This window comes from Oncorhynchus masou, chromosome 15, assembly GCF_036934945.1.
Source record: "Oncorhynchus masou masou isolate Uvic2021 chromosome 15, UVic_Omas_1.1, whole genome shotgun sequence".
Taxonomy (NCBI): Eukaryota; Metazoa; Chordata; class Actinopteri; order Salmoniformes; family Salmonidae; genus Oncorhynchus; species Oncorhynchus masou.
In genome coordinates, this window is record NC_088226.1 from 3,854,811 (window position 1) to 3,882,006 (window position 27,196).

General features: G+C 43.9%; 1 protein-coding gene across 1 annotated transcript in view; it reads right to left on the reverse strand.

The window, feature by feature from the left end:
• Positions 1-25,501, reverse strand: part of LOC135555367 (voltage-dependent calcium channel gamma-2 subunit) — an 89,186-nt gene extending 63,685 nt beyond the window's left edge. Inside the window, exon 1 of the mRNA XM_064987725.1 lies at positions 25,078-25,501. Within this exon, the coding sequence (XP_064843797.1) occupies positions 25,078-25,303 (226 nt within the window). The 5' untranslated portion in view covers positions 25,304-25,501. The remainder of the gene's footprint in view (positions 1-25,077) is intronic.
• Between the last annotated feature and the right edge of the window lie 1,695 nt (positions 25,502-27,196).

Sequence of the window (27,196 nt, forward strand, 5' to 3'; positions counted from 1 at the left end):
GTCTCATTGAAATTACAGCGAGATATGGATGAGTTTTCACTTCCTACGCCTTCCACTAGATGTCAGCAGTCAATAGAACTTTGTCTGATGACTCTAATGTGAAAGGGGGTCGATTGACACAGGAAATAGTCACCACAGCCATGAGTGGACCATGCTTTCACCAGGTGCGTTCACAGTGTAAGGACTTGCGTTCCACCGCTCATCTGAAGTAATTCTAATTCTTCGGTTGGAACGTTATTCAAGATATATGTAAACAACATTCTAAAGATTGATTCAGTACATCGTTTGACATATTTCTACTGACTGTTACGGAACTTTTGGACTTTTCGTCACGTTATAGTGGACGCGCTTTGTGACTTTGTAATTGTTTACCAAATGTGCTAACCAAAGTAGCTAATTGGACATAAATAACGGACATTTTCGAACAAATCAAGCATTTATTGTGGACCTGGGATTTCTAGGACTGCATTCTGATGAAGTTCATCAAAGGTAAGGAAATATTTATCATGTATTTTCTGGTTTCTGTTGACTCCAACATGGAGGCTAATTTGGCTACTGAGTGCCGTCTCAGATTATTGCATGGGTTGCATTTTCCGTAAACTTTTTTTGAAATCTGACACAGCGGTTGCATTAAGGAGACGTATATCTATAATTCCATGTGTATAACTTGTATTACCATCTACATTTATGATGAGTATTTCTGTTGAAACGATGTGGCTATGCAAAATCACTTGATGTTTTTGGAACGAGTGAATCTAAATAGCCAATGTAAACTCAGATTTTTTTATATAAATTTATATAAATATGAACTTTATCAAACAAAACATGCAAGTATTGTGTAACATGAAGGCCTATGAGTGTCATCTGATGAAGATAATTCAAGGTTAGTGATTCATTTGATCTTTATTTATGCTTTTTGTGAATGCTATATTTTGCTGGAAAATGGCTGTGCTTATTGTGGTTTGGTGGAGACCTAACATAATCGTTTGTAGTGCTTTCGCTGAAAAGCCTATTTGAAATCGGACACTTTGGTGGGATTAAGAACGAGAATAGCTTTAAAATGATATAAGACACATGTATGTTTTAGGAATTGTAATTATGAGATTTCTGTGGTTTGAATTTGGCGCCCTCTATTTTCACTGGTAGTTGTCATATCAATCGCGATATCGGGATTGCAGCCATAACAGGTTAACAATCCCCTGCTTAACCAGGAAGCCAGCCGCACCAATGTGTCGGAGGAAACACTGTTCAACTGACAACCGAGGGTCAGCCTGCAGGTGTCCGGCCCACCACAAGGAGTCGCTAGAGCGCGATGAGCCAAGTAAACAATTAACAAGCTAGTTAGCTACCACATGTTCTTGTAAAACTGTCAACAGAGTTGCTAGCAAGCAACAAGATATGCAAAATAACAGTCTAAAAACCATGCGATTTGACCATTCAGACACAAGTTGCATGGCTGTGGATCAGATTTGTATCTGACTTTAAACCACCAATGAAGGTGGTTTGAAATGTGGCTTGAAATATTTGATTCCATTAGCTTTTTAGCTGTTCAGACTGCAGAAAAAGAAGGCTTTAAACCTCAGCAAAAACGTCAAAAGGAATTACAGATTTCTTGGTTTATCTTAGATTAATTCAGACTTTTTTGAGAAAGTGTATACTGGCTTTGTTGATGCTACAGCGTCTCAAAGGGGACAACCAGTAACGTTGCCATTTTTGTCTAGTTTTTGAAGCGAAGGTCTTTTAAGGGAGTATGCGAGGCACAGATGTTCACTTCGCCTAGCCGAGTTCTGCTAGGAGCAAACCAAATCCAGTATGTGGGAGCCTTTAGCCTCTAGCTATCCGGATAGCATAGCACTGCAGCCTTGCGATCCAATGCAATTATTCTGTACTGTGAACAAAGATGGGCGCCCTGCAGCAAGTCACACAACATGATGGGCTAAGCTTCTGACTCCAGCTCTAGAGTTTGTTACACACCGCTTATCTTTGAAACACAGAGGGCAAACAGCATTAGCACCAACATTGATCAAAATCAGACAGACATAAGGAAACGAGGCTAGCAAAAGGCTAGAGCTAGCAGTGTGCGGTTAGCATTAGCATTAGAGCAGAAAAGTAGTCTAGCAATGGTCAGCCTTTGGCCCGGGGGGCAATGGTAAGGCTGTGTGTGATCTCTACCTAATTTACTTGATTAATGTTTTAATTAGGCCTCTGGATAACACTTCCTGTGTGTGAAAACACTTCACATAGTATAAGCACATTTTATTATAATAGTAATAATAATAATTTGGTGGGTGCTTATATTTCTCCTATTTCACACACTTCACATGTGTGAATTAGAAATGTGTTTTTGGCATATCCCAACTCTACCTGAGACACCCTCAGAGAGTGGGGTCACAGCCAGGGTCTGCCATTATCAATGGCAACCCTGGAGCAATTAGGGTTAACCCTATAAAGTCTAAGCCCTGTCTAAGGGATCCACTAAGCTACAGTGCATTCGGAAAGTATTCAGACCCCTTGACTTTTTCCACATTTTGTTATGTTACAGCCTTGTTCTAAAAAATTTTTCTCATCAATCTACACACAATACACCACAAGGACAAAGCAAAAACAGGTTTTTACAAATGTTCACAAATAAAAATGATATAAAAACAGAAATATCACATTTACATAAGTATTCAGACATTTACTCAGTACTTTGTTTAAGCACCTTTGGCAGCAATTATAGCCTTGAGTCTTCTTGGGTATGACGCTACAAGCTTGGCACACCTGTATTTGGGAAGTTCCTCCCATTCTTCTCTGAATATCATCTCGAGCTCTTTCAAATTGGATGGGGAGCATTGCTGCACAGCTATTTTCAGGTCTCTCCAGAGATGTTGGATCAGGATCAAGTCCGGGCTCTGGCTGGGCCACTTAAGGACCTTCCAAGACTTGTCCTGATGCCACTCCTGTGTTCTATTGGCTGTGTGCTTAGGGTCATTGTCCTGTTGGAAGGTGAGCCTCCACCCCAGTCTGAGGTCCTGGGCACTCTGGAGCAGGTTTTCATCAAGGATCTCTCTTTCACTCGATCCTGACTACTCTCCCAGTCCCTGTCGCAGAAAAACATCCCCACAGCATGATGCTGCCACCACCATGCTTCACAGTAGGGATGGCATTCAGGCCAAAGAGTTCAATCTTGGTTTCATCAGACCAGATAATCTTGTTTCTCGTGGTCTGAGAGTCCTCTAGGTGCCTTTTGGCAAACACCAAGCAGGCTGTCATGTAACTTTTACTGAGGAGTGGCTTCCGTCTGGCCACTCTACCATAAAGGCCTGATTGGTGGAGTGCTGTAGAGATGGTTGTCCTTCTGAAAGTTTCTCCCATCTCAACAGCGGAACTCTGGAGCTCTGTCAGACTGACCTTCGGGTTCTAGGTCACATCCCTGACCAAGGCCCTTCTGCCCAGAGTGCTCAGTTTGGCTGGCGGCCAGCTCTAGGAAGAGTCTTGGTGGTTCCAAACTTCTTCCATTTAAGAATGATGGAGGCCACTGTGTTCTTGGGCACCTTCAATGATGCAGAAATGTTTTGGTACCCCGACACAATCCTGTCTCGGAGCTCTAAGGACAATTCCTTTGACCTCATGGCTATGTTTTTGCTCTGACATGCACTGTCAACTGTGGGACCTTATATAGACAGGTGTGTGCCTTTCCAATTCATGTTCAATAATTTGAATTTACCACAGGTGGACTCCAATCAAGTTGTAGGAACATCTCAAGGATGATCAATGGAAACAGGATGCACCTGAGCTCAATTTCGAGTCTTATAGAAAAGGGTCTGAATACTTATTTAAATCAGGTATTTCTGTATTAAATTTTTTATAAATAGCCTAAATAGCCCCCCCCAAAAAAATGTTCTCACTTTGTCATTATGGGGTATTGTGTGTAGATTGATGAGGAATTGAAAGAAAAATCTATTTTAGAAAAAGGCTGTTACATAACAAAATGTGAAAAAAGCCAAGGGATCTGAACACTTCCCGAATGCACTGTATATGGAATTGTTTTAAGAATGTCATACCAAGGATCATTTAGCTATTTGATTTTAAGACCCCTTGAAGTATAGAAAAATCAATATACAGTATATAATAATGTATTTGATAAAAAAATGGCCTGACTGCTATTAGCCCATACAAATGCATTGAATAACAGATTCACTACATGGAACAACAGATAATCCCCCCCAAAAATCTAAAGGCAGTTTGTTCTGAAGTGTCTGTCTTATCTGAGAGATATAAGAAATATAATGACCATCATTTTTGTATTTTTTTTTTTACATGTATTTACTTATTTTTGACAGCAAACCGTCTCCATATACAGTATACTGTTCTTCTATTCATGTTTCCAACCGATACCGGGGGCCTTGTGAGGCCTGTGGGCGTCCAAAACAACCAACATGTATGTGTTTGTGAGAGTCTCACCTTTCCACTGTAGACACATATGACAATGGCTAACTTGGTTACAGCGTTGCCGTAGGATGTCATTCCTACACAGATATAGTGAGTCAGTGAGATATTCAGTCAATTGTATAAGTGATACTGACATTGTCAGTAGCAGACACTGAGGCCGACAGTAATACAGTGTTGTGTTCTGAGCCTTTGTCTGCCATCTGCCGCGGAGCTCTCCAACAGGTGGTATGAGGCGTACTGAGGGGAAACAAAATATAAAAGCCAGGCTCCTTACAGCCCATCATCGCAACTTAGCTTCATTTTGATACAATATGTTCAGTTTTGACTTGTGCAACCCCATGAGGTCTGGAGTATGGTGGTTACAGCACCATGAGACCAGCAGGTCTGGAGTATGGTGGTTACAGCACCATGAGACCAGCAGGTCTGGGGTATGGTGGTTACAGCACCATGAGACCAGCAGGTCTGGGGTATGGTGGTTACAGCACCATGAGACCAGCAGGTCTGGGGTATGGTGGTTACAGCACCATGAGACCAGCAGGTCTGGAGTATGGTGGTTACAGCACCATGAGACCAGCAGGTCTGGGGTATGGTGGTTACAGCACCATGAGACCAGCAGGTCTGGGGTATGGTGGTTACAGCACCATGAGACCAGCAGGTCTGGGGTATGGTGGTTACAGCACCATGAGACCAGCAGGTCTGGGGTATGGTGGTTACAGCACCATGAGACCAGCAGGTCTGGGGTATGGTGGTTACAGCACCATGAGACCAGCAGGTCTGGGGTATGGTGGTTACAGCACCATGAGACCAGCAGGTCTGGGGTATGGTGGTTACAGCACCATGAGACCAGCAGGTCTGGGGTATGGTGGTTACAGCACCATGAGACCAACAGGTCTGGGGTATGGTGGTTACAGCAACATGAGACCAGCAGGTCTGGGGTATGGTGGTTACAGCACCATGAGACCAGCAGGTCTGGGGTATGGTGGTTACAGCACCATGAGACCAGCAGGTCTGGGGTATGGTGGTTACAGCACCATGAGACCAGCAGGTCTGGGGTATGGTGGTTACAGCACCATGAGACCAACAGGTCTGGGGTATGGTGGTTACAGCACCATGAGACCAGCAGGTCTGGAGTATGGTGGTTACAGCACCATGAGACCAGCAGGTCTGGGGTATGGTGGTTACAGCACCATGAGACCAGCAGGTCTGGGGTATGGTGGTTACAGCACCATGAGACCAGCAGGTCTGGGGTATGGTGGTTACAGCACCATGAGACCAGCAGGTCTGGGGTATGGTGGTTACAGCACCATAAGACCAGCAGGTTTGGGGTATGATGGTTACCTTTAGGCTGGTTCAAGCACAGGCTGCTGTATTTCTCCCTCTCTGTATGCATGTGTTTGTCAGGTATGCGTGACAGTAAGAGTAGCGGTGCACACTAGCTGTGATAGAGAATAATTCCTTCCTGACCCTGGTTGTGAATGTGTGTGTGTGTTATGGCACAGGAGCAGTCCATGTGCATGCTGTTGTGAACTCATGAGAGACTCCTGTCCTGGAAAACGATCTGAGAGAGCAAAGCAAAGCCACGCTGCTCGCCTTTAAAAATTCATACTGTTCCTTACTGCACACAAGCAATGAACACACACACACACACACACACACACACACACACACACACACACACACACACACACACACACACACACACACACACACACACACACACACACACACACACACACACACACACACACACACACACACACACACACACACACACACACACACACACACACACACACACACACACAGAAAGGAGTGGGACAGAAGGGGTTAAACGTGATGGGCTGGACAGGAAGTGTTGCATCATCTTCCTCTGTGATTAAGCAGAGCCTTATCCCCAGCTACATCAGTATGTAGCACCTTAATTTTGACAAACTTCCTGATTCGACCTGATCTGGAGATTACCGAAGCATTGTCTTTCATCTTCAGGAAAATCAGATGCGTTGTCAGCATTTTGGCTAAGGCTGTGGCTGAGCTTCAGAGTCAGAACACATACATTATCCCTCCATAGACATGAATAATCGAGTGTCAGCCATACTTGGACACCAGGTTTACATCATTTCCTGTAGAGAACATATTCCATCATCAGCCTTCAGATTAACCCCGACTCACTCCGTCACTGCTAAAGCTACAGTTCACAGGTAAGATTCATTCTGAAATAACATTGAGTGTAACTTACACAAGGTTTGTGTAGGTTAAAATGGGATGTGGCTATAATAATGTGTATCTGTTTATTAAAAATAAATATTTGGATTGCATAACTATAAATATATATATACCACCATATATATACCACCAGAACTACAAGTCCCAGAAGCAAGGGGAACCTTCAGAAGGTGGAGCCAACCCACAGATAAAGGGTCAAGAAAAACCAGGAAGAGAAGAAGAGAGTGCTGGAAGGATCTATGAACAATAGAGAAAGAGACAATAGAGATTGGCTGGATTTACCGTGTATGAGTTGGACTGTTTTGGACTTACCTGTTGGCGTTTGGACTTGGACCTACCGAGAACCCGATTCGTGTACCAAACCCTGCTATCCTTGACCTCGCCTACGGCCTGGGTGGACCAGGACGGAGAAACAAACACACAGGTACTGTCCTGTTCGAAAGAACTCTCATTCTTGGGTGATTTGGTGACAGTTTACCACTTAGTTTGTGACAAACGCTCCTAACCTTGAAGAAGTTTGCCACAATATATATATTTTTTGGACCAATAATCAAATGTTCAGCAGTCTCCCTTTGACCTTGTCAACATCATTACTCCCATTCAAGTCAGCCGGTGACATCACCACCTTCCTTTTATTTTCTTCGCTTGGAGCAGTTTCTGATGGTCTCATTTGACAGATAGAGTCTCATTGCAAGTGTTTGTTTTCCCAACAGCACCATTTGCTGTGACAGTGGGGTCTGCCAGCTCTTTCAGTTGCAGTAAAAACTCACTCTGGAGTGTAGTTAACAGGACCATCTGAACAGCCCCACATGCACACACATGGTGAGTACACGCACACACACACACACACACACACACACACACACACACACACACACACACACACACACACACACACACAACACACACACACACACACACACACACACACACAAACACGTATGCATGCACGCAAGCGCACGCACACACACACACACACACACACACACACACACACACACACACACACACACACACACACACACACACACACACACACACACACACACACACACACACACACACACACACACACACACACACACACACAATCTTACACACACAGTGGCCAGTCCCGTCTTTGGAGATTGACACACAGTCAGAGCTAAGTATCGCCTCTGCAGGCCCTCATACAAACATGGCCACCGACATCCCCTTAAAGGAAGTAAGGCACAGAAGACCTTCAGTCAGTGTGCTGTGAGAAAGATTTCCATTTGCCTATGCAACCTCAAATGTTACTTGTCAATAACGTTGTCAAAATGTGACATTACTCTCTCTGACCCGGGTCGATAGACAATGAAAAAAGAAACGAGGGGCTCAGGTGAGTACAACAAAATCATGACTCTATCTGTCTGCCCTGCAGTCAGGACTCAACTCTTTAGCTGTGCAGAAATCCAATACCCTCAAAACTCTGTACATCTCATATTACAACTCAAATCAAAATCAAATCAAATTTATTTATATAGCCCTTCGTACATCAGCTGATATCTCAAAGTGCTGTACAGAAACCCAGCCTAAAACCCCAAACAGCAAGCAATGCAGGTGTAGAAGCACGGTGGTTAGGAAAAACTCCCTAGAAAGGCCAAAACCTAGGAAGAAACCTAGAGAGGAACCAGGCTATGTGGGGTGGCCAGTCCTCTTCTGGCTGTGCCGGGTGGAGATTATAACAGAAAATGGCCAAGATGTTCAAATGTTCATAAATGACCAGCATGGTCGAATGATAATAAGGCAGAACAGTTGAAACTGGAGCAGCAGCACGGCCAGGTGGACTGGGGACAGCAAGGAGTCATCATGTTAGGTAGTCCTGGGGCATGGTCCTAGGGCTCAGGTCCTCCGAGAGAGAGAAAGAAAGAGAATTAGAGAGAGCATATGTGGGGTGGCCAGTCCTCTTCCGGCTGTGCCGGTTGGAGATTATAACAAAACATGGCCAAGCAACTCTAGACAACTCTGTCTAGCTCCATTGTATTGTTATACCTAAAACATATTGATTGCAGAGTATATGAACCTGGAGTTACGCTATCTACAGTAAATATACCTGGACCAGGCAGGGAGTGGAGCTGTCAGCACCTTTCCCACTAGGTGCTAAGAGGGTTCTACAGAGGTGGGAATATCTCATTCTCCTCTCCACAGCAACACTGAGAGCCTGTGGTGGTAGGGCTGGAGTCGTAACCCCGTGAAAGACCGGGGCCTTGGTCTTACTGGATCCAGGTGCAGGTGCAGGCTCACCTCACACCCCATACAGTATGGCAGGGTGTTGGGGAGCAGACAGAACTCTACCCACTCCCACTCTCCGAGATGATGCAGTGTGTTTGGGCTCCGCGCTGACACAAAGCAAATACGATGTAATAGATGGCAAATGAACTGCGCTGTGGACAACACCAATTAATCAAAAGGCAGATTGCTGTAGTTTCTCCTCACTATCGCAGGAAAAAAGAGTGGATCTCACCTCCTTAAAATGAATGGATTGTATCTGAGGTTAATTATTATTTACTATTGGGTCTCTTTGGGAGATTTCCACTGCTTAAGGAAATGGCCGCTGATGTGGAACCAAGTTAAGAGACTACTGTGTTGTTAGGAGCAGTGAACTATTTATTTGTGCCTATAACCATGCAATATCCTGCCAGGATACATTCATTTCTTTCAGTCTCATCTCACTGTTTCTGGTGCCAGTGCATCACATGTATTTTCATCAAGTTTGTGTACTATAACAGTCAACTGTAATCGGTACAATAACATCTATATTGGCAGCCAGAGTCTAGTGCCCCCTGTCCATTCAATAGTGTTACAGAGACTAGCCCAGGGTGTGACTGGCCCAGGGTGTGACTGGCACAGGGTATGACTGGCCCAGGGTGTGACTGGCCCAGGGTATGACTGACACAGGGTATGATGACTGTCCCAGGGTATGACTGGCCCAGAGTGTGACTGTCCCAGGGTATGACTGGCCCAGGGTATGTCTGGCCCAGCTGCCCAGCCCATATGCACTACTGATTTGTTCCCTGGCCATGCAGGATAAAGATAGACTCCCCCTCAACACAACTAACTGCAGCTAAAAATAACATGTGTAAATGAAGGTGAGAGCCACACACATACGCACACATATGCACACACACACACGCACACACACACACACACGAGTTTCAGTGACTGGAGAGGACTGATGTAATTATCATGTGGTGACCCGGACGCCGTCCTCTCTTTGACGTGTCCTTTTTTTCTAATTTACGACTGGCCCTCTCGTTTAGTGGAGCAGGGGGACTCCTACATGCTGAGTGGGAGAGTGGGCAGGCAGGTGGGCAGGCAGGCAGGCAGACAGGTGGGCAGGCAGGTGGGCACGTAGGCGGGCAGGCAGGTGGGCGTGCAGGAGGGCATTGTCATGATTTTGGCCTGGGGGGGGGGTAGGTTTATGACAGTCATAAATACCTCTTCCCCCCTTTTTCCTCTCTCTACCCTACTGATGTTACATTTGCAAAACCCTTGGTTAACATTGAGATTCGGGGAACATCAGAAGGTGGGGGAAATGAACTATATTCTGGTAATTGAAAATATGGTAATTAATGAATATGATGTCAGTTCGGTTGTCATCTGAGACATTCTCATCAATGATCAGATGACATAAACTCTACAGTGGAAAGTCTACACATCAGAGTTATCGGATTCACATGGAATTGTTGTTCAATTTAAATGTTTGAATATGAAATAATTTGTGATGGGATGAAATGTGATTTTAGCTTAAAAAATGTGAGATGTGGGTTTTCATAAGATAGGGCTGCTCAATCAGTGGCCTGCCCTGTGAAGGGACATGGGCTATAAAACTTTTCAAACACGCCATCCTATCCCTTCCTATATAAGCCCTTGACGACAATATAACCTCCTGTTCCGAGGATGTAGGATGATGGTCCTATGTCAAAATGGTTCATATAATAACTACAGAATGAAGCCAACATCAGCGTGAGCTTTGGTTGCGAATGGTATGAACTTTGAACTCTTATTCACTACAGAAGTGATACCTCCTAGCCGTTGAGTTAGCAACAGCAGATGCAATGAGGGTTAGGAAGGAACAGACAGAGTATCCCATCTATCAACCAACGATGTTACTACAACGTATCCAATTGACAACCAGAGACATTCTTCACAGGACTCGGTTTGGCAACACGGCCTTCCATCTACCCCCAACCTACCGAAGCGCAGCTCAGAGTAAATATTTATTGCATTTTCCTTTTCCAAATGGCCAGTAATTTAGAATGCATAAGATACTGTATTTACAATAGCACAGCTTCTTTCCTTTGTTCCTCAGTCTTCCCACTCTTTAACTCAACCCCAGCCCTTTTCCTTTGTGTAACAAGCTGTCATATCTGTTCCGCCCGCTAGGGACGTTTTCCTTTATGACGTAATTTGTAATCAAGTTACGATTTAATTATGTGTATGTGTAATTCTGTGTGATTAGTTAGGTATTTAGTAAATAAATGATTAAACCCAATTTTGTATTGCTGATTCAAATAGTTAGCCAGGGTTCGTGCAGATAACGAAGAATTTACAACTTTCAGATGAGACTGAATTAAGAGGACGATTAATATTGACTGCTATTGATGTAAAATATTACTAGGTCTTTAAGAGTTTATTCGGAAGATAACAGCTCTATAAATTTTATTTTGCCCGACTCTCTAGTTAATTACATTTACATGATTAACTCAATCAGGTGATATTAATTACGGAGAAACTATTTTATGGAATAGGATGTCATATCACTTAATCCGGCATGGCCAAAGACACAACATTATTGGTGCCCCCTGTGAGGAATCTATAATAGAATGAGGCTTTCATTTTGATTCAGTCTGTATAAATTAGAAAAACAGATTACATAATATACCAAGTTTATCATACAAATTTTGGAGTGGTAGACAAGCATTATTGGGTGTGTGTGCTGAAGATTCCCCCGCCTCCGTGTTGTTCAGAGGACGCGTTGGAGGTGACCACCTCCTTTGATAGCTTGCACATTATTAGAAAAATTTAGAGGAAAATGTTCCTAATTTCTTTTTCAAAGTTTGGGTTTGGAATTTATTGGAAGCTGCAAAGACAAGTTTAATCTATTTATAGATGTTGACGAACCATCAGTACCGTACCAGTAATGTGGAATTTGGACGTGAATGAATTTGCAATAGCAAATTGAATTAATTAATCAATACCAATGATTAATCCTACCTGGGTAGGCTATCTGGGTATTAAACTTTAATTAACCTGAGATGTTGCTTCATCCAGGTTAATATGAGAAGTTTAAAAGTGTCTCATTTGATTGGAAGAACATTAAAGTATGTTCAACAATTTAAATGAAATTGAATGAGACGATAATCCATACAATCTCCATTGATTGGATATCATAAGTGTAAACAGTAAATCAAATGTTGGGAACATTCAACACTGTGGCACTTCTCCCTAAGGCTGAAACCACATGGGATTCCCGCTGGGAGGGGCTTCTGTCAGTACTGGATTACTGAATGGTTTTGCAAAAAAACAAATTTTACTGATATATCAATTTAATGATAAATCAGACCTGTATAGGCTAATTGGGAATTAAACTTTAATTAACCTGAGAAGTTGCTTCATCTAGGTTAGTTTGGAAAAAGTTTACAATGTCTTATTTAGAAAACTCATCAATTTGGATATTATTTAAAATATCTATTTCAGAATGTAAATTGCCAGATTTATATTTACTAGTTCAATTGGATAAGACATTGATATCTGTCTGGATATCATAAGTGATGACTTGAGTGTGACCTGAATAATTCTTCATGAACGAATATCTTGGGCACACGTCAGAGGTCAATGATTTCACACGCTGAAATCAAACGGAACTACCCGGGCCGGGACTTTCGTTCCGCAAGGCAGAGCAATTTCAACATAGCACAAGGAACGAAAAATGGCTATTTTCCCTTGTTAGCTTTAGCATGCAATCCCTCCTTTGTGCCCTGAAAATGCAGCACATAGGATTCCCTTGGCAAGGGAAAGGTTTTACTTATAACGTATTATGTTCAAACGCTTTTCGGCGTTTTTTGATGATGTTTTAACCGGAACACGCGGCAAACAACAAAATGCACCTTGGTCTACTCGTGAGAGAGACAGAGATATATATCGCTGGTCAAGCTTTTATCTTGTGAATTTCAATCGGCTGGCTCTTTGTCCTCACTTGAGAAATTACTAATGACCGAGCCTACCCACATCTGAAACGCGCCAGGCAGAAATAGCCCTGCGTTTGGCCAAACGCTCTATTTCTCAGATTGACTGCTATTGATGTAAAATATTACTAGGTCTTTAAGAGTTTATTCGGAAGATAACAGCTCTATAAATATTATTTTGTGGTGCCCGACTCTCTAGTTAATTACATTTACATGATTCGCTCAATCAGGTGATATTAATTACGGAGAAATTATTTTATGGAATAGCATGTCATATCACTTAATCCGGCATAGCCAAAGACACAACAACAGCTTTTATGGGACAGGGCTATCAAAGTTTACAGCACGTCTCCCATCGATCAAAGCCATCAATGCCGTTAATCATACCCTAAACCAATTCCTATGGCATCTCCCCCTCCATAGCCCATCACAAAACACGGGCACATAGAGGAGAAGAAGATGAGGATTATGCCGCTTCACACCACTGCCAAGCCAGGAGAGGCCTTCTCTGGCAGGTACAGTTAGCTAAGTGTGGGGGAGGCGAGATTCAGAATAGCATGGAGACTCCTACATTACTACACACCTCCACTATACTGGAGCATAGAATGAGAATGAGAAAACCATATAGGAAAGTGATATAACCTTCACTGTACTAAAGCATGTTATAACATCAGAAAGGAGGGGCTTAGTGATTGACCTACACATGACCAAAACACTGCAACAGCATATAAGACTGTACTGAACCATAATCACTCCCACTATTCACTCTCTCTCCAATAAGAGGACCCCAAGGCAATGGACAGTACATTATAAAGGAGTAGAACAACAGTACATGGCCATCTCCACAGTCGGACAATGACAGACAGACTGACACCACAGACACTGTACTACTGTAATGAAGGTGATTGAGTCTCACACAGCCCCATCTAGTAATGACTGTACTGTAATAATCAGGCCTTAGTGGCCAACAGAACGGACCAGTGTACAGACCAATAAAACAGTCCAGACCAGTAGTGTCTGTCTGCAGTCCCAGCAGAGCAGAGCTACTGTAGCCACAGCGGCAGACAGGTCAGAGCTAAATGAATCACATCTATCTATGGGCTCTGGGAGAGGTGACAGTGCAATAGAGCCCAGTCACTCAGATAGCAGCTGAGAGGAGGGATGTGACTGGGGCAGATGTCATTCCACAACCCTCCGAGTGTGGATAGCCAGTCCAATGAAACACTAAGGGAGGGATTGTCCATGAACCCCTATTGCCCCTATCTCAACAAGTGGCTGAAGACCAGACCACTCTGAATTGCCACGGATATAGTACTCTGTATTCAACTTGATATGGCCATCCAGTACACTGGTGTGCGTGGCTACGCTTGGGTTCCTTGATGGCGGATATGCGGGCATGTTATCCTGTTCATGCAGCTGGGTGTACAGTGGAGCCGTGTCATAATACAGCCTAATGCCACTTTAGGGTCAGGTCATTAGCCTGGGTGGGCCTGTGCCAGCCGGTGTAATCCTTATCTGATTGGACTATGAGACTAATCCTGCTCTGGAGCACTGGCACTGCCCAGCCCAACAATCTCTGCATCTCTCATTCTGTGTCTCTCTCTCTCTCTCTCTCTCTCTCTCTCTCTCTCTCTCTCTCTCTCTCTCTCTCTCTCTCTCTCTCTCTCTCTCTCTCTCTCTCTCTCTCTCTCTCTCTCTCTCTCTCTCTCTCTCTCTCTCTCGCACGCACGCACGCACGCACACACACACACACACACACATATATGCCGGATATATACACATGCATGTACGCACACGCGCGTGTAAACATTCACACACACACAGACACACACAGACACACACACAAACATGTACACACACACAAACAAGTGCTCAGGCTCAAACACACATACACCAACAAAAACATACACATGGAGAAAACACTCGTAGATTACTCCCACCTGTTCAAAACGCTACACCCACTTACTCATGTAGAAAACCATAAGATACAGTGCCTGTACACACACACACGGGTAGAGTCTCAAGGTGATTGACAGGAAGGAACCGAGGGAGGCCACACAAACATGTCCTGGAGTTTGGTCATTCATTTCCTCAACCATCCTACATGCATTCTCTTCAGCACCAGTCCATTTCCACAACTGAAAAACCAGGAAAGGGTACTAAGTGGGTGGATTTCAAGTTTTTTTCATGCAGAGGGTAGAGCTGTCCCCCATATATTTTCATTCATATGGCATCTCAAAGCATTGGACTACTCTTCCAAGCGACATCGAGGTAGCAAAGAAAGCACATGTATTCCCTCTATTGCTGATAGTCCTTCATGGGAAATGGCTCTGCCAGTGAACCCCGAGGCAGGGGGTGAATTATTGGTCTGACTGAAGAAAACCACTCATACAACAGGTGATAGGAGGAAAGGGGGGGAAACACAGCCACCAAAGTAGCCCTCTTTTGTCAAAGGATTTTCCCATCTTCTTTTGCACCTCCTGCCCCCCCCTCCTCCTCCCTTCCTCCGTTTCTCCTCCTATAGCCGAGGCAGAGGGGGGCGCTGTAATGAAGATGAATGGGGCAGATTAGCTTGGAGCGAGGCGTGGCGGTGTGCAATACCTGGATGTGAGGAGAGGAGGCCGTGCCGACCGACGTGAATGCTCCGGTAGGCAGTCGCCCAGCCCAGACAGAATGGAGCAGTGTTCCCCCCTCCCTCTGGGGCTCAATCCATTAGCACCACACATGTTTACCGAATGCTTAACACACACAGAACATAGACCCAGACAAATCCCATTACCTCATCCCCTTTGTATGGCTCTGCCTTAGTATGACAATAATACACAGACTAGTTTGCACAGACTTCCAAAGCATAGGCCAGTATAACTGCCAGTATAAATGCTAGTAAAACTGCTCGTATAACTGCCAGTATAACTGCCAGTATAACTGCTAGTATAACTGCTTGTATAACTGCCAGTATTCCTGCCAGCCGGTATAACTGCCAGTATAACTGCTAGTATAACTGCCAGTATACCTGACAGCCAGTATAACTGATAGTATAACTGCCTGTATAACAGCTAGTATAACTGCCAGTATAACTGCTAGTATAACTGCCAGTATAACAGCTAGTATAACTGCCAGTATAACTGCTAGTATAACTCCTAGTAAAACTGCCAGTATACTGCCAGTATAACTGGTAGTATAATTGCCAGTATAACTACCAGTATGCCTGCTAGTATAATTGCCAGTATAACTGGTAGTATAACTGCCAGTATAACAGCCAGTATAACTGCAAGTATAACAGCAACTCTAACTGCCAGTATTGCTGCTAGTATAACTGCCAGTATACCTGCCAGCCAGTATAACTGATAGTATAACTGCTAGTATAACTGCCAGTACAACTGCTAGTATAACTGCCAGTATAACAGCTAGTATAACTGCCAGTATAACAACTACTATAACTTTCAGTATTGCTGCTAGTATAACTGCCAGTATACCTGCCAGCTAGTATAACTGCTAGTATAACTGCTAGTATAACTGCCAGTATAACTGCCAGTATAACTGCTAGTATAACTGGTAGTATAACTGCCTGTATAACAGCTAGTAAAACTGCCAGTATAACTGCTAGTATAACTGCCTATATAACAGCTAGTATAACTGCCAGTATAACTGCTTGTATAACTGCCAGTATTCCTGCCAGCCGGTATAACTGCCAGTATAACTGCTAGTATAACTGCTAGTATAACTGCCAGTATAACTGCAAGTATAACTGCCTGTATAACAGCTAGTAAAACTGCCATTATAACTGCTAGTATAACTGCCTATATAACAGCTAGTATAACTGCCAGTATAACTGCTTGTATAACTGCCAGTATTCCTGCCAGCCGGTATAACTTCCAGTGTAACTGCTAGTATAACTGCTAAAATAACTGCCAGTATAACTGCCTGTATAACAGCTAGTAAAACTGCCAGTATAACTGCTAGTATAACTGCCTATATAACAGCTAGTATAACTGCCAGTATAACTGCTTGTATAACTGCCAGTATTCCTGCCAGCCGGTATAACTTCCAGTATAACTGTTAGTATAACTGCTAAAATAACTGCCAGTATAACTGCCTGTATATCAGCTTGTATAACTGCTAGTATAACTGCTAGTATAACTGCCAGTATAACTGCTTGTATAACTGCCAGTATTCCTGCTAGTATAACTGCTTGTATAACAGTATTATAAAGTAGTATAAGTATAACTGGTAGTATAACTGCTAGTATAACGGTATAACTGCCAGTATAAATGTTAGTATAACTGCTTGTATAACTGCTAGTATAACTGGCAGTATAACTGATAGTATAACAGCTAGTATATCTGCTTGTATAACTGCCAGTATAACTGCCAGTATAACTGGTAGTATAACTCCTAGTAAAACTGCCAGTATACTGCCAGTATAACAGCTACTATAACTGGCATTATTGCAGCTTGTATAACTGCCAGTATTCCTGCCAGCCGGTATAACTGTCAGTATAACTGCTAGCATAACTGCCAGTATAACAGCTAGTATAACTGCCAGTATAACTGCTAGTATAACTGCTAGTTTAACTGCCAGTATAACTGCTAGTATAACTGCAAGTATAACTGCCTGTATAACAGCTAGTATAACTGCCAGTATAACTGCTAGTATAACTGCTAAAAGAACTGCCAGTATAACTGCCTGTATAAAAGCTTGTATAACTGCTAATATAACTGCTAGTATAACTGCCAGTATAACTGCTTGTATAACTGCCAGTATTCCTGCCAGCCGGTATAACTGCCAGTATAACTGGTAGTATAACTGTTAGTATAACTGCTAGTATAACTGCTAGTATAACTGCTAGTATAACTGTTATTATAACTGGTAGTATAACTGCTAGTATAACTGCTAGTATAACTGCTTGTACACCTGCTTGTATAAATGGTAGTATAACTGCCAGTATAACTGCTAGTATAACTGGTAGTATAACTGCTTGTACACCTGCTTGTATAAATGGTAGTATAACTGCCAGTATAACTGCTAGTATAACTGGTAGTATAACTGGTAGTATAACTGCCAGTATAACTGCTAGTATAACTGCCAGTATTACTGTTAGTATAACTAGTATAACTGTTAGTATAACTGGTAGTATAACTGTTAGTATAACTGCTAGTATAACTACCAGTATAACTGCCTGTATATCAGCTTGTATAACTGCTAGTATAACTGCTAGTATAACTGCTAGTATAACTGGTAGTATAACTGCCAGTATAACTGCCAGTATAACTGCCAGTATAACTGTTAGTATAACTGCCTGTATAACAGCTAGTATAACTGCTGGTATAATTGCCAGTATAACAGCTAGTATAACTGCTAGTATAACTGCTTGTATAACTGCTAGTATAACAGCTAGTATAACTGACAGTATGACAGCTAGTATAACTGCCAGTATAACAGCTAGTATAACTGACAGTATACCTGCCAGTATAACTGCCAGTATAACATCTACTATAACTGCCAGTATTGCTGCTAGTATAACTGCCAGTATACTTGCCAGCCAGTATAACTGATAGTATAACTGCCTGTATAACTGCTAGTATAACTGCCAGGATAACAGCTAGTATAACTGCCAGTATAACTGCTAGAATAACTGCTAGCATAACTGCCAGTATAACTGCCAGTATAACTGCTAGTATAACTGCCAGTATAACTGCCAGTATAACTGCCAGTATAACTGCCAGTATAACTGGTAGTATAACTGGTAGTATAACTGCCAGTATAACTGCCAGTATAACTGCCAGTATAACTGCTAGTATAACTGCCAGTATAACTGCCAGTATAACTGCCAGTATAACTGCTATTATAACTGGTAGTATAACTGGTAGTATAACTGCCAGTATAACTGCCAGTATAACTGCCAGTATAACTGCCAGTATAACTGCCAGTATAACTGTTAGTATAACTGTTAGTATAACTGCCAGTATAACTGCTAGTATAACTGCTAGTATAACAGCTAGTATAACTGCCAGTATAACTGCTAGAATAACTGCTAGCATAACTGCCAGCATAACTGCCAGTATAACTGCCAGTATAACTGCCAGTATAACTGCCAGTATAACTGCTAGTATAACTGCTTGTATAACTGGTAGTATAACTGCCAGTATAACTGCTATTATAACTGGTAGTATACCTGCCAGTATAACTGTTAGTATAACTGCTTGTATAACTGCTTGTGTAACTACCAGTATAACTGCTAGTATAACTGCCAGTATAACTGCTTGTATAACTGCTCGTATAACTGCCAGTATAACTGCTAGTATAACTGGTAGTATAACTGCTAGTATAACTGGTAGTATAACTGCCAGTATAACTGCCAGTATAACTGGTAGTATAACTGGTAGTATAACTGTTAGTATAACTGCCTGTATAACTGCTAGTATAACTGCCAGTATAACTGCCAGTATAACTGCTAGTATAACTGCCAGTATAACTGGTAGTATAACTGGTAATATAACTGGTAGTATAACTGGTAGTATAACTGTTAGTATAACTGCTTGTATAACTGCCAGTATAACTGCTAGTATACCTGCTAGTATAACTGCCAGTATAACTGATAGTATAACTGTTAGTATAACTGCTTGTATAACTGCTAGTATAACTACCAGTATAACTGCTAGTATAACTACCAGTATAACTGCTAGTATAACTGCTAGTATAACTACCAGTATAACTGCTAGTATAACTACCAGTATAACTGCTAGTATAACTGCTAGTATAACTGCCAGTATAACTTCTAGTATAACTGCTTGTATAACTGCTCGTATAACTGGTAGTATAACTGCCAGTATAACTGCTAGTATAACTGGTAGTATAACTGTTAGTATAACTGCCAGTATAACAGCTAGTATAACTGACAGTATGACAGCTAGTATAACTGGAAACAAAGCAACAAAATATAATATACATAATCCCCCTGTTGGTAGAGCATGGTTTGTGGGTTCGATTCCCTTGGGGACCCGTACGAAAAAGTATGAACATATATGTACTGTAAGTCACTGTGGATAAGAGTGTCTGCTAACTGACTAACATGTCAATGTGAATAACATACATAACACTACATAGTACTACATAACCTCCTGCCTCTACCTCACGCTTCAGAAACAGGAGATGACTCCTGCCCTATGAGCCGTTCAGGCTCTCACAAGGCCACCCACCTTCATAATACAATACATTATACTGTATAATACAGTGCACATTACAATACAAAACATATTAAAATGACTGCTTCTCATTTGATGTGAATGAGTGAAGCAAGCATAGAACTGTGATGTATGCTGAACTCTAATCTTTGGCATTCCTCGTAATGGACTGTGTTACTCCTGTTAGATGTTGTTTGCCCAAATAGTAAGCCAGGGGCACATTGTTGCCAAATCTTGTGGAGGGCTCTTTGCTGATAGCACACATCTTTTGGTTCCTCTGATGTCAGGACAATTGAATCAAATACTGCAACAGATCAAGGGACTCAGCATTCATATGAACCAGCTCCAAGGGCAATGTGAGATTTCACAAATGAATTGCATGGTTTGGCAATGGCATATGCTATTGTACGAATGATAGCACAGGCAACTAGTGAAAACAAGTGTAAATCTACAAAATCTATATAAACCATATTTTATGGAACCATCGAAGTGCTCCACTCTCTTTCCAGTGCTGGAGAGGGAAAAGAACCTGAATGTTCACCGGAGGAAAGATCAGTGAGAAGTGCCTCTACCTTCAAACACGCACGCACTCACACTCAGCCTGTATGGTTACTTTCTCATGTATGGTATTACAGTGGGCAGTAGAGTGGTAGATGGTTGTGTGGGCATTCCCCTCTGTGATCAGGGGCTCTCCTCTCCAGGAGCTGATTAAACAAACACAACCCCTCGCCCACTTGGGCACACAACATGAGCTGTATGAGTGGGCCAGAGCTGGGCTACAGCAAATCACTGTCTGCATTGTCAGTTGTGATACAGACAGGATGCATCATCATCCATCGCAACAAGGTAGCTACCGATATATAAGACGTGTAGGATGATGATTCTCCATACAAAGTACCCACTTGATTTCAGCATTGGCATGAACCTCTTCATGCTGTAGTTACAGTATCCACCTGAGATGGCAGACATAGCAGCACCACACCTGGTCTGTAGCAGGAGCTTCTTGTGGCTGAGCTGCTGCTTATACTCCACTGCAGCTGGATCCGGCTCTGCAGTTTACTTCCTATTTTTCAATATCACAGATTTCGGTACAAATTGTGCTAATTACCCATGAATAAATTTACCCGATTGCATTTTTTTAAGCCCAATTTCCACAGCCGGAAGTCGTTTGGATTGGTATTCAAATGAATCTGACCTCGATGTGTAAATGCGGTGGTGCCGTTCTCCGCTTCCTCCCCTCATCAAGGCCTGAGACCATTCATGAATCACAAATTACAAATCAGAGTTCATTTCCTGCTATTTGGATCACCAATTCAAAGGAGGGTGGCTGTTATCTTGCCACAAAAGAGAAGCTGCGGCATATGGGCTTTGTAATTGTAATTCACCTTGTGCCAAGTATAGGAGATTTTGGTCAGGTCTGGACTATGAACAACTGTCTGTCAATTACATAACAGCATGACTAAGGCAAAAGCCAGTCATATCACACCACTGATTTTCTCCACCTTCACAGATAAGTGTGAATTTTCAACCAAGGTGTAACGGTTTTCTTGCGGTGAAGGAGAGGCGGACCAAAACGCAGCGTGGTTTCTATTCATGGTTCTTTAATAAAGACTCTACACATGAACAGACTAACAAAAACAAGAAACGTGAAAACTAAAAACAGCCCTATCTGGTGCAAACACAGAGACAGGAACAATCACCCACAAACACACAGTGAAACCCAGGCTACCTAAGTATGATTCTCAAACAGAGACAACTAATGACACCTGCCTCTGATTGATAACCATACTAGGCCGAAACATAGAAATACCCAAATCATAGAAAAACAAACAGACTGCCCACCCCAACTCACGCCCTGACCATACTAAATAATGACAAAACAAAGGACATAAAGGTCAGAACGTGACAGTACCCCCCCACCCCCCACCAAAGGTGCGGACTCCGGTCGCAAAACCTTAACCTATAGGGGAGGGTCTGGGTGGGCGTTTGTCCGCGGTGGCGGCTCTGGCGCAGGACGCGGACCCCACTTCACCAACGTCTTAGTACGCCTTCTTGTCCACTTCCGTGGCCTCCTAACCACGGTGACCCTACTAAAGGACCCCACTGGACAGAGGGGCGGCAGCTCGGGACAGAGGGGCTCTGGCGCCTCTGGGCTGAGGGGCTCTGGCGCCTCTGGGCTGAGGGGCTCTGGCGCCTCTGGGCTGAGGGGCTCTGGCGCCTCTGGGCTGAGGGGCTCTGGCGCCTCTGGGCTGTCTGGCGGCACTGGCGGCCCCTGGCAGACTGGCGGCACTGGCGGCCCCTGGCAGACTGGCGGCACTGGCGGCCCCTATCAGACTGGCGGCACTGGCGGCCCCTGGCGGCACTGGCGGCGCCGGGCAGACTGGCGGGACTGGCGGCGCTGGGCAGACTGGCGGCACTGATGGTGCTGGGCAGACGGGAAGCTCCGGCAACGCTGGACTGAGTAGCTCTGGCGCCTCTGGAATGAGGGGCTCTAGCGCCTCTGGACTGAGGGGCGGGAGCTCTGGCAGTGCCGAACAGGCGGGAGACTCCGGCAGCGCTGGAGAGGAGGAAGGCTCTAGCAGCGCCGGAGAGGCGGGAGACTCCGGCAGCGCTGGAGAGGAGGAAGGCTCCGGCAGCACTGAACAGGCGGGAGACTCCGGTAACGCTGGAAAGGAGGAAGGCTCCGGCAGCGCTGGACAGGTGGGAGACTCCGGCAGCGCTGGAAAGGGGGAAGGCTCCGGCAGCGCTGGTGAGGAGGAAGGCTCCGGCAGCGCTGGACAGGCAGGAGACTCCGGCAGCGCTGGAGAGGAGGAAGGCTCTGGCAGCGCTGGACAGGCAGGAGACTCCGGCAGCGCTGGAGAGGAGGAAGGCTCTGGCAGCGCTGGACAGGCGAGGCGCACTGTAGGCCTGATGCGTGGTGCTGGCACTGGTGGTACTGGGCCGAGGACACGCACAGGAAGCCTGGTGCAGTGAGCTGCCACCGGAGGGCTGGTGTGTGGAGGTGGTACTGGATAGACCGGACCGTGCAGGCGCACTGGAGCTCTTGAGCACCGAGCCTGCCCAACCTTACCCGGTTGAATACTCCCGGTCGCCCTGCCAGTGCGGCGAGGTGGAGTAGCCCTCACTGGGCTGACTCCCGGGCTTCCTTGCCAACCGTGTTCCCTCGTATCGCCGGCTCCTCTCTCCGGCTGCCTCTGCTCTCCTAAGTGCCTCCACCTGTTCCCATGGGAGGCGATCTCTTCCAGCCAGTATTTCCTCCCAAGTGTAACAACCCTTGCCGTCCAAAACGTCTTCCCATGTCCATTCCTCCTTTCGCTGCTCCTGCTGGCGCTGCCTGTCACCACGCCGCTTGGTCCTGTTGTGGTGGGTGATTCTGTAACGGTTTTCTTGCGGTGAAGGAGAGGCGGACCAAAACGCAGCGTGGTTTATATTCATGGTTCTTTAATAAAGACTCTACACATGAACAGACTAACAAAAACAAGAAACGTGAAAACCAAAAACAGCCCTATCTGGTGCAAACACAGAGACAGGAACAATCACCCACAAACACACAGTGAAACCCAGGCTACCTAAGTATGATTCTCAATCAGAGACAACTAATGACACCTGCCTCTGATTGAGAACCATACTCGGCCGAAACATAGAAATATCCAAATCATAGAAAAACAAACATAGACTGTCCACCCCAACTCACGCCCTGACCATACTAAATAATGACAAAACAAAGGAAATAAAGGTCAGAACGTGACACAAGGTTAAAAACCTCTAGTCTTTGAAAACCTCTTCACAGCTGTAGTTAACCAGTGATGGGTCAAATTGTGACCTAAAATGTCTCTCCCACTGTATGTCCTGGCTAGCACAGGAGAACAGATGCAGAGAGCTCCTGGAAAGGGTAGCTGCAGGGTGTCAGACAGTCCTTGAACAAACCTTAAGCAGATGCTTAAGCCGCCCTGACAGATATGGCCAAAATCACACAGGAATGTGGATGAACAAATTAACATACAACAGTACTTTTATTGCCCAGGAAACTCTCTAAATAAAAATACATCCCTGTAACTTCCAATTGTTTAGACATTTTTGCCAATGTGAATTTAACATGCCAAAAAACACAACTTTATTCTGTGCAAACATACACATTTTGAAGAGTTCAAATCATCAGATCTTTACAGTTGAGTGGCACTGACATTATTGTCATCAACCACTTCCTGGGGCTGACTTCACCTCAGGCTGTTGGAGCAGAGATCTGACCTGAGACTGACTGCTTACTGCTTGTCAAATGACAGAGGAGTGTGCAGAGAGACAGGAGGCCTGCGTGAATCTCTCTGCTAAGAAGATGTAATGCTGCATAACCTCACAAGGTTACGCTCAAAGTCAGCATCTGACGCCTCCGCCAGAGCATGACAGGAAACAAGACCTCGCTGTGTGTCAAGTCAAGACGTGGGAGGTGGTCTTGAACCTGCGCTTGAGAGGTGACTGTGTTTGACAACTCAGAAAATACTAAGCACTGCCAGGTCAAAGGGTAAATGACAAGCACTGTTAAGGTACCCCATCAAACCGAGGTCAAACGTGGGGTCTGGATGGAAATAGACCTTTGACAGGAATGGCTGACTCTCTGTTGCTCTTGTGCACTGGTCATTATCATATGTTTTCACAATTAGAAATGTTTGAAGAATGGCATGGTCACTTGGTGCTGTTTTGAACAATACAATCGACTGGTGGCAAAGAATGTAGAAAAGTCATGTTTTGAAGGTGTCGCTTGGGGATTGTGTATAGGCCTAAGATGTGTGAAATGGAGGGTTCTTACAGTAGTTCATTGGCCCAATTCTGTGTTTGATACACTGTATGGGGCTTAAGATAAACCTGATCCACATGGCATATGTCAGTAGAAAAGCAAAGGAGGGGATACCAGTTATAACGTCAAGGAGTGGGATAGGTTTTACTACATGTAGCTAAAGGTTAAAAGGTTCACTATGGTATACTGACATGGAGAAAATAAATTGACTGCAAAACGCATTTGGCTCAATTACCTTCTAAGCAACACGTCCTCCACAATCCCGAATGGGTCATCACCTCTTCGTTCTTCTTGCTGGTCTCGTTATCGCTGACCGACTTTGACTTGCACGTGCCGCGCGAGTACAGCCAGTAGTCCGTGCCAACCGCGATGGTCATGAGACTGAAGGCGGCAAATGCGCCGACCGTGGTCAATAGCATCTGAACTCCGCGGTCAAACAGACCCATATTTCCGCATTCCATGAAAGGGGGACCCCCTTTCCTCTTGATATATAGGAAATAAATATTTGAAAATTTACGGGACCAAACCAAACTAAAAAAATGGGATATATTTGAACGAAAGGAGGGGGAAGGAGGTGGATGCGGTAGGAACCTTATGGTTGCGTTTGGTTGAGGACTGACTAAGAGAAATTGGGTTTCCTTTTAGGGTAGTTTGGGGAGGAGGACGCAGTGTCTCTCTCCCCAGATGGGTTCTCACTAAATGTTACCCCAAATATAGGAATTATGGACAAGGTAATGGCCTCTAAAATGGACTATAGCGTCAACTGTTATCCCTATGACTACAACTAGCCTACACTGGCAGTTGCAGCATAAACCTACTAATGTAAAGATAATATTATGTATAATATACAATCACAGTAAGTGATAGGTAGAGAGAGACTGTAATATAAATGGAAAAGGGGATAGCGTCAATCAAAATTCAGTAGGCTATTACGCTTTGAGACTAGCTTTTGTCTCGTGCTTTACAATGTAACATTCAACACATGTAGATCGCTGGCAATGTGTTTCTTGATATGCAAGGTTTTGAAGATAAGTACTATTCTATGGACAGCACTGAATGAATATGAGCTGAAATGGATGAAGAGAAGAGGGTGTGGGGGTGGTGTTAGAGTAATGGTAGGCTTACAACAATCCTGCCTGGCAAGTCAATACGTCTCTTAGATGCGAAATTAATTACAATTATTGTTGGCATATAATGCTGAATTTGTATATATTTTATGTTTAATTTGAATAACCCTATGTCAGGGCTATTATAGTCTAGATGGAAAAGCAAGGAGAGAAACAGGGACGGGAAATGAAGGACAGGGAAAATAAGAAAAGCAATTGAAAATAAATGGACGATTTAAGTCCAGTGGAAACAAATGAAAATAACCCTGGGGTCTATATTATATAAGAAAGTAAAATACTATAGGGCTTGCATCAATTTGATATATCAACCATCAATGGAATGAAGAAATCATGCCCAATTAATTAATTAATTAATTAGTAAAGAAACAGATAAATCGGGTCGAAAACAAATTAAACAAGCGCTAGATTTCCTTTTTCCTAAAATTCTGATCCCCAGTTTCCATATGTAGCCCTTAGCTCTTTGAAGGTTTCCGCTGAAAATGGGGATTTGCGGTTGGAAAGGGTGCAGTCGACGATCCGGAGAGAGCGGGGTGCATCCAGCAAGGCAAGCCGACCATTACTCGACATAGAGCCGGGAAGAGGAGTTGGGGATGCCGCTGGAACTGATCCGTTTTAGTACCACTGTTAATACTGTTGTTACTTAGATATCCAAATGCACGGTTGTATCACACTCAGAACCGGAACCAGAACCTTCCCACTTGCATAGCCCTTGCGCCATGTAAATCGAAAATAATCTGATATAAAACTCAGTTGCAAATCAAAGCAAAAAACGACTGTACATGTTCCAATCCTTGTTCCTTCCGTTGTTCGTTCAGATGACAGCGGAGTTTTTCTTCTGAGGGTGTAGGAGTGTGTAGCTGGGCTAGAAAAATATTACACAACCGGAGGAAGAGACCGACAGGACGCCACGCCGACCCAACAGCACAGATCCACAGAGCAGTTGAGAGGGGCGCAAATTGGAGTCCGTATATTCTGGATGTCAGTGTCAGCGCTATGCATTTCATTGAGGTTTTCTCCTCTAAAACGATGGTTTATGTCAGTGTTTGAATGCTGATTGTAGTGCTGAAGATGATGAGTATATTTTCTTCCCACATTGACTGATGTTATACTCTGGCTTTAGTAGGCTACAGTGCTCGTCCACCGATGCTGGAAAGATAGCCTATTAAAGATTTTAATTCCATTTCTGGAGTGGAGGGAGGGGTGAGTAGGGGGTGCGGGGGTTTCGGG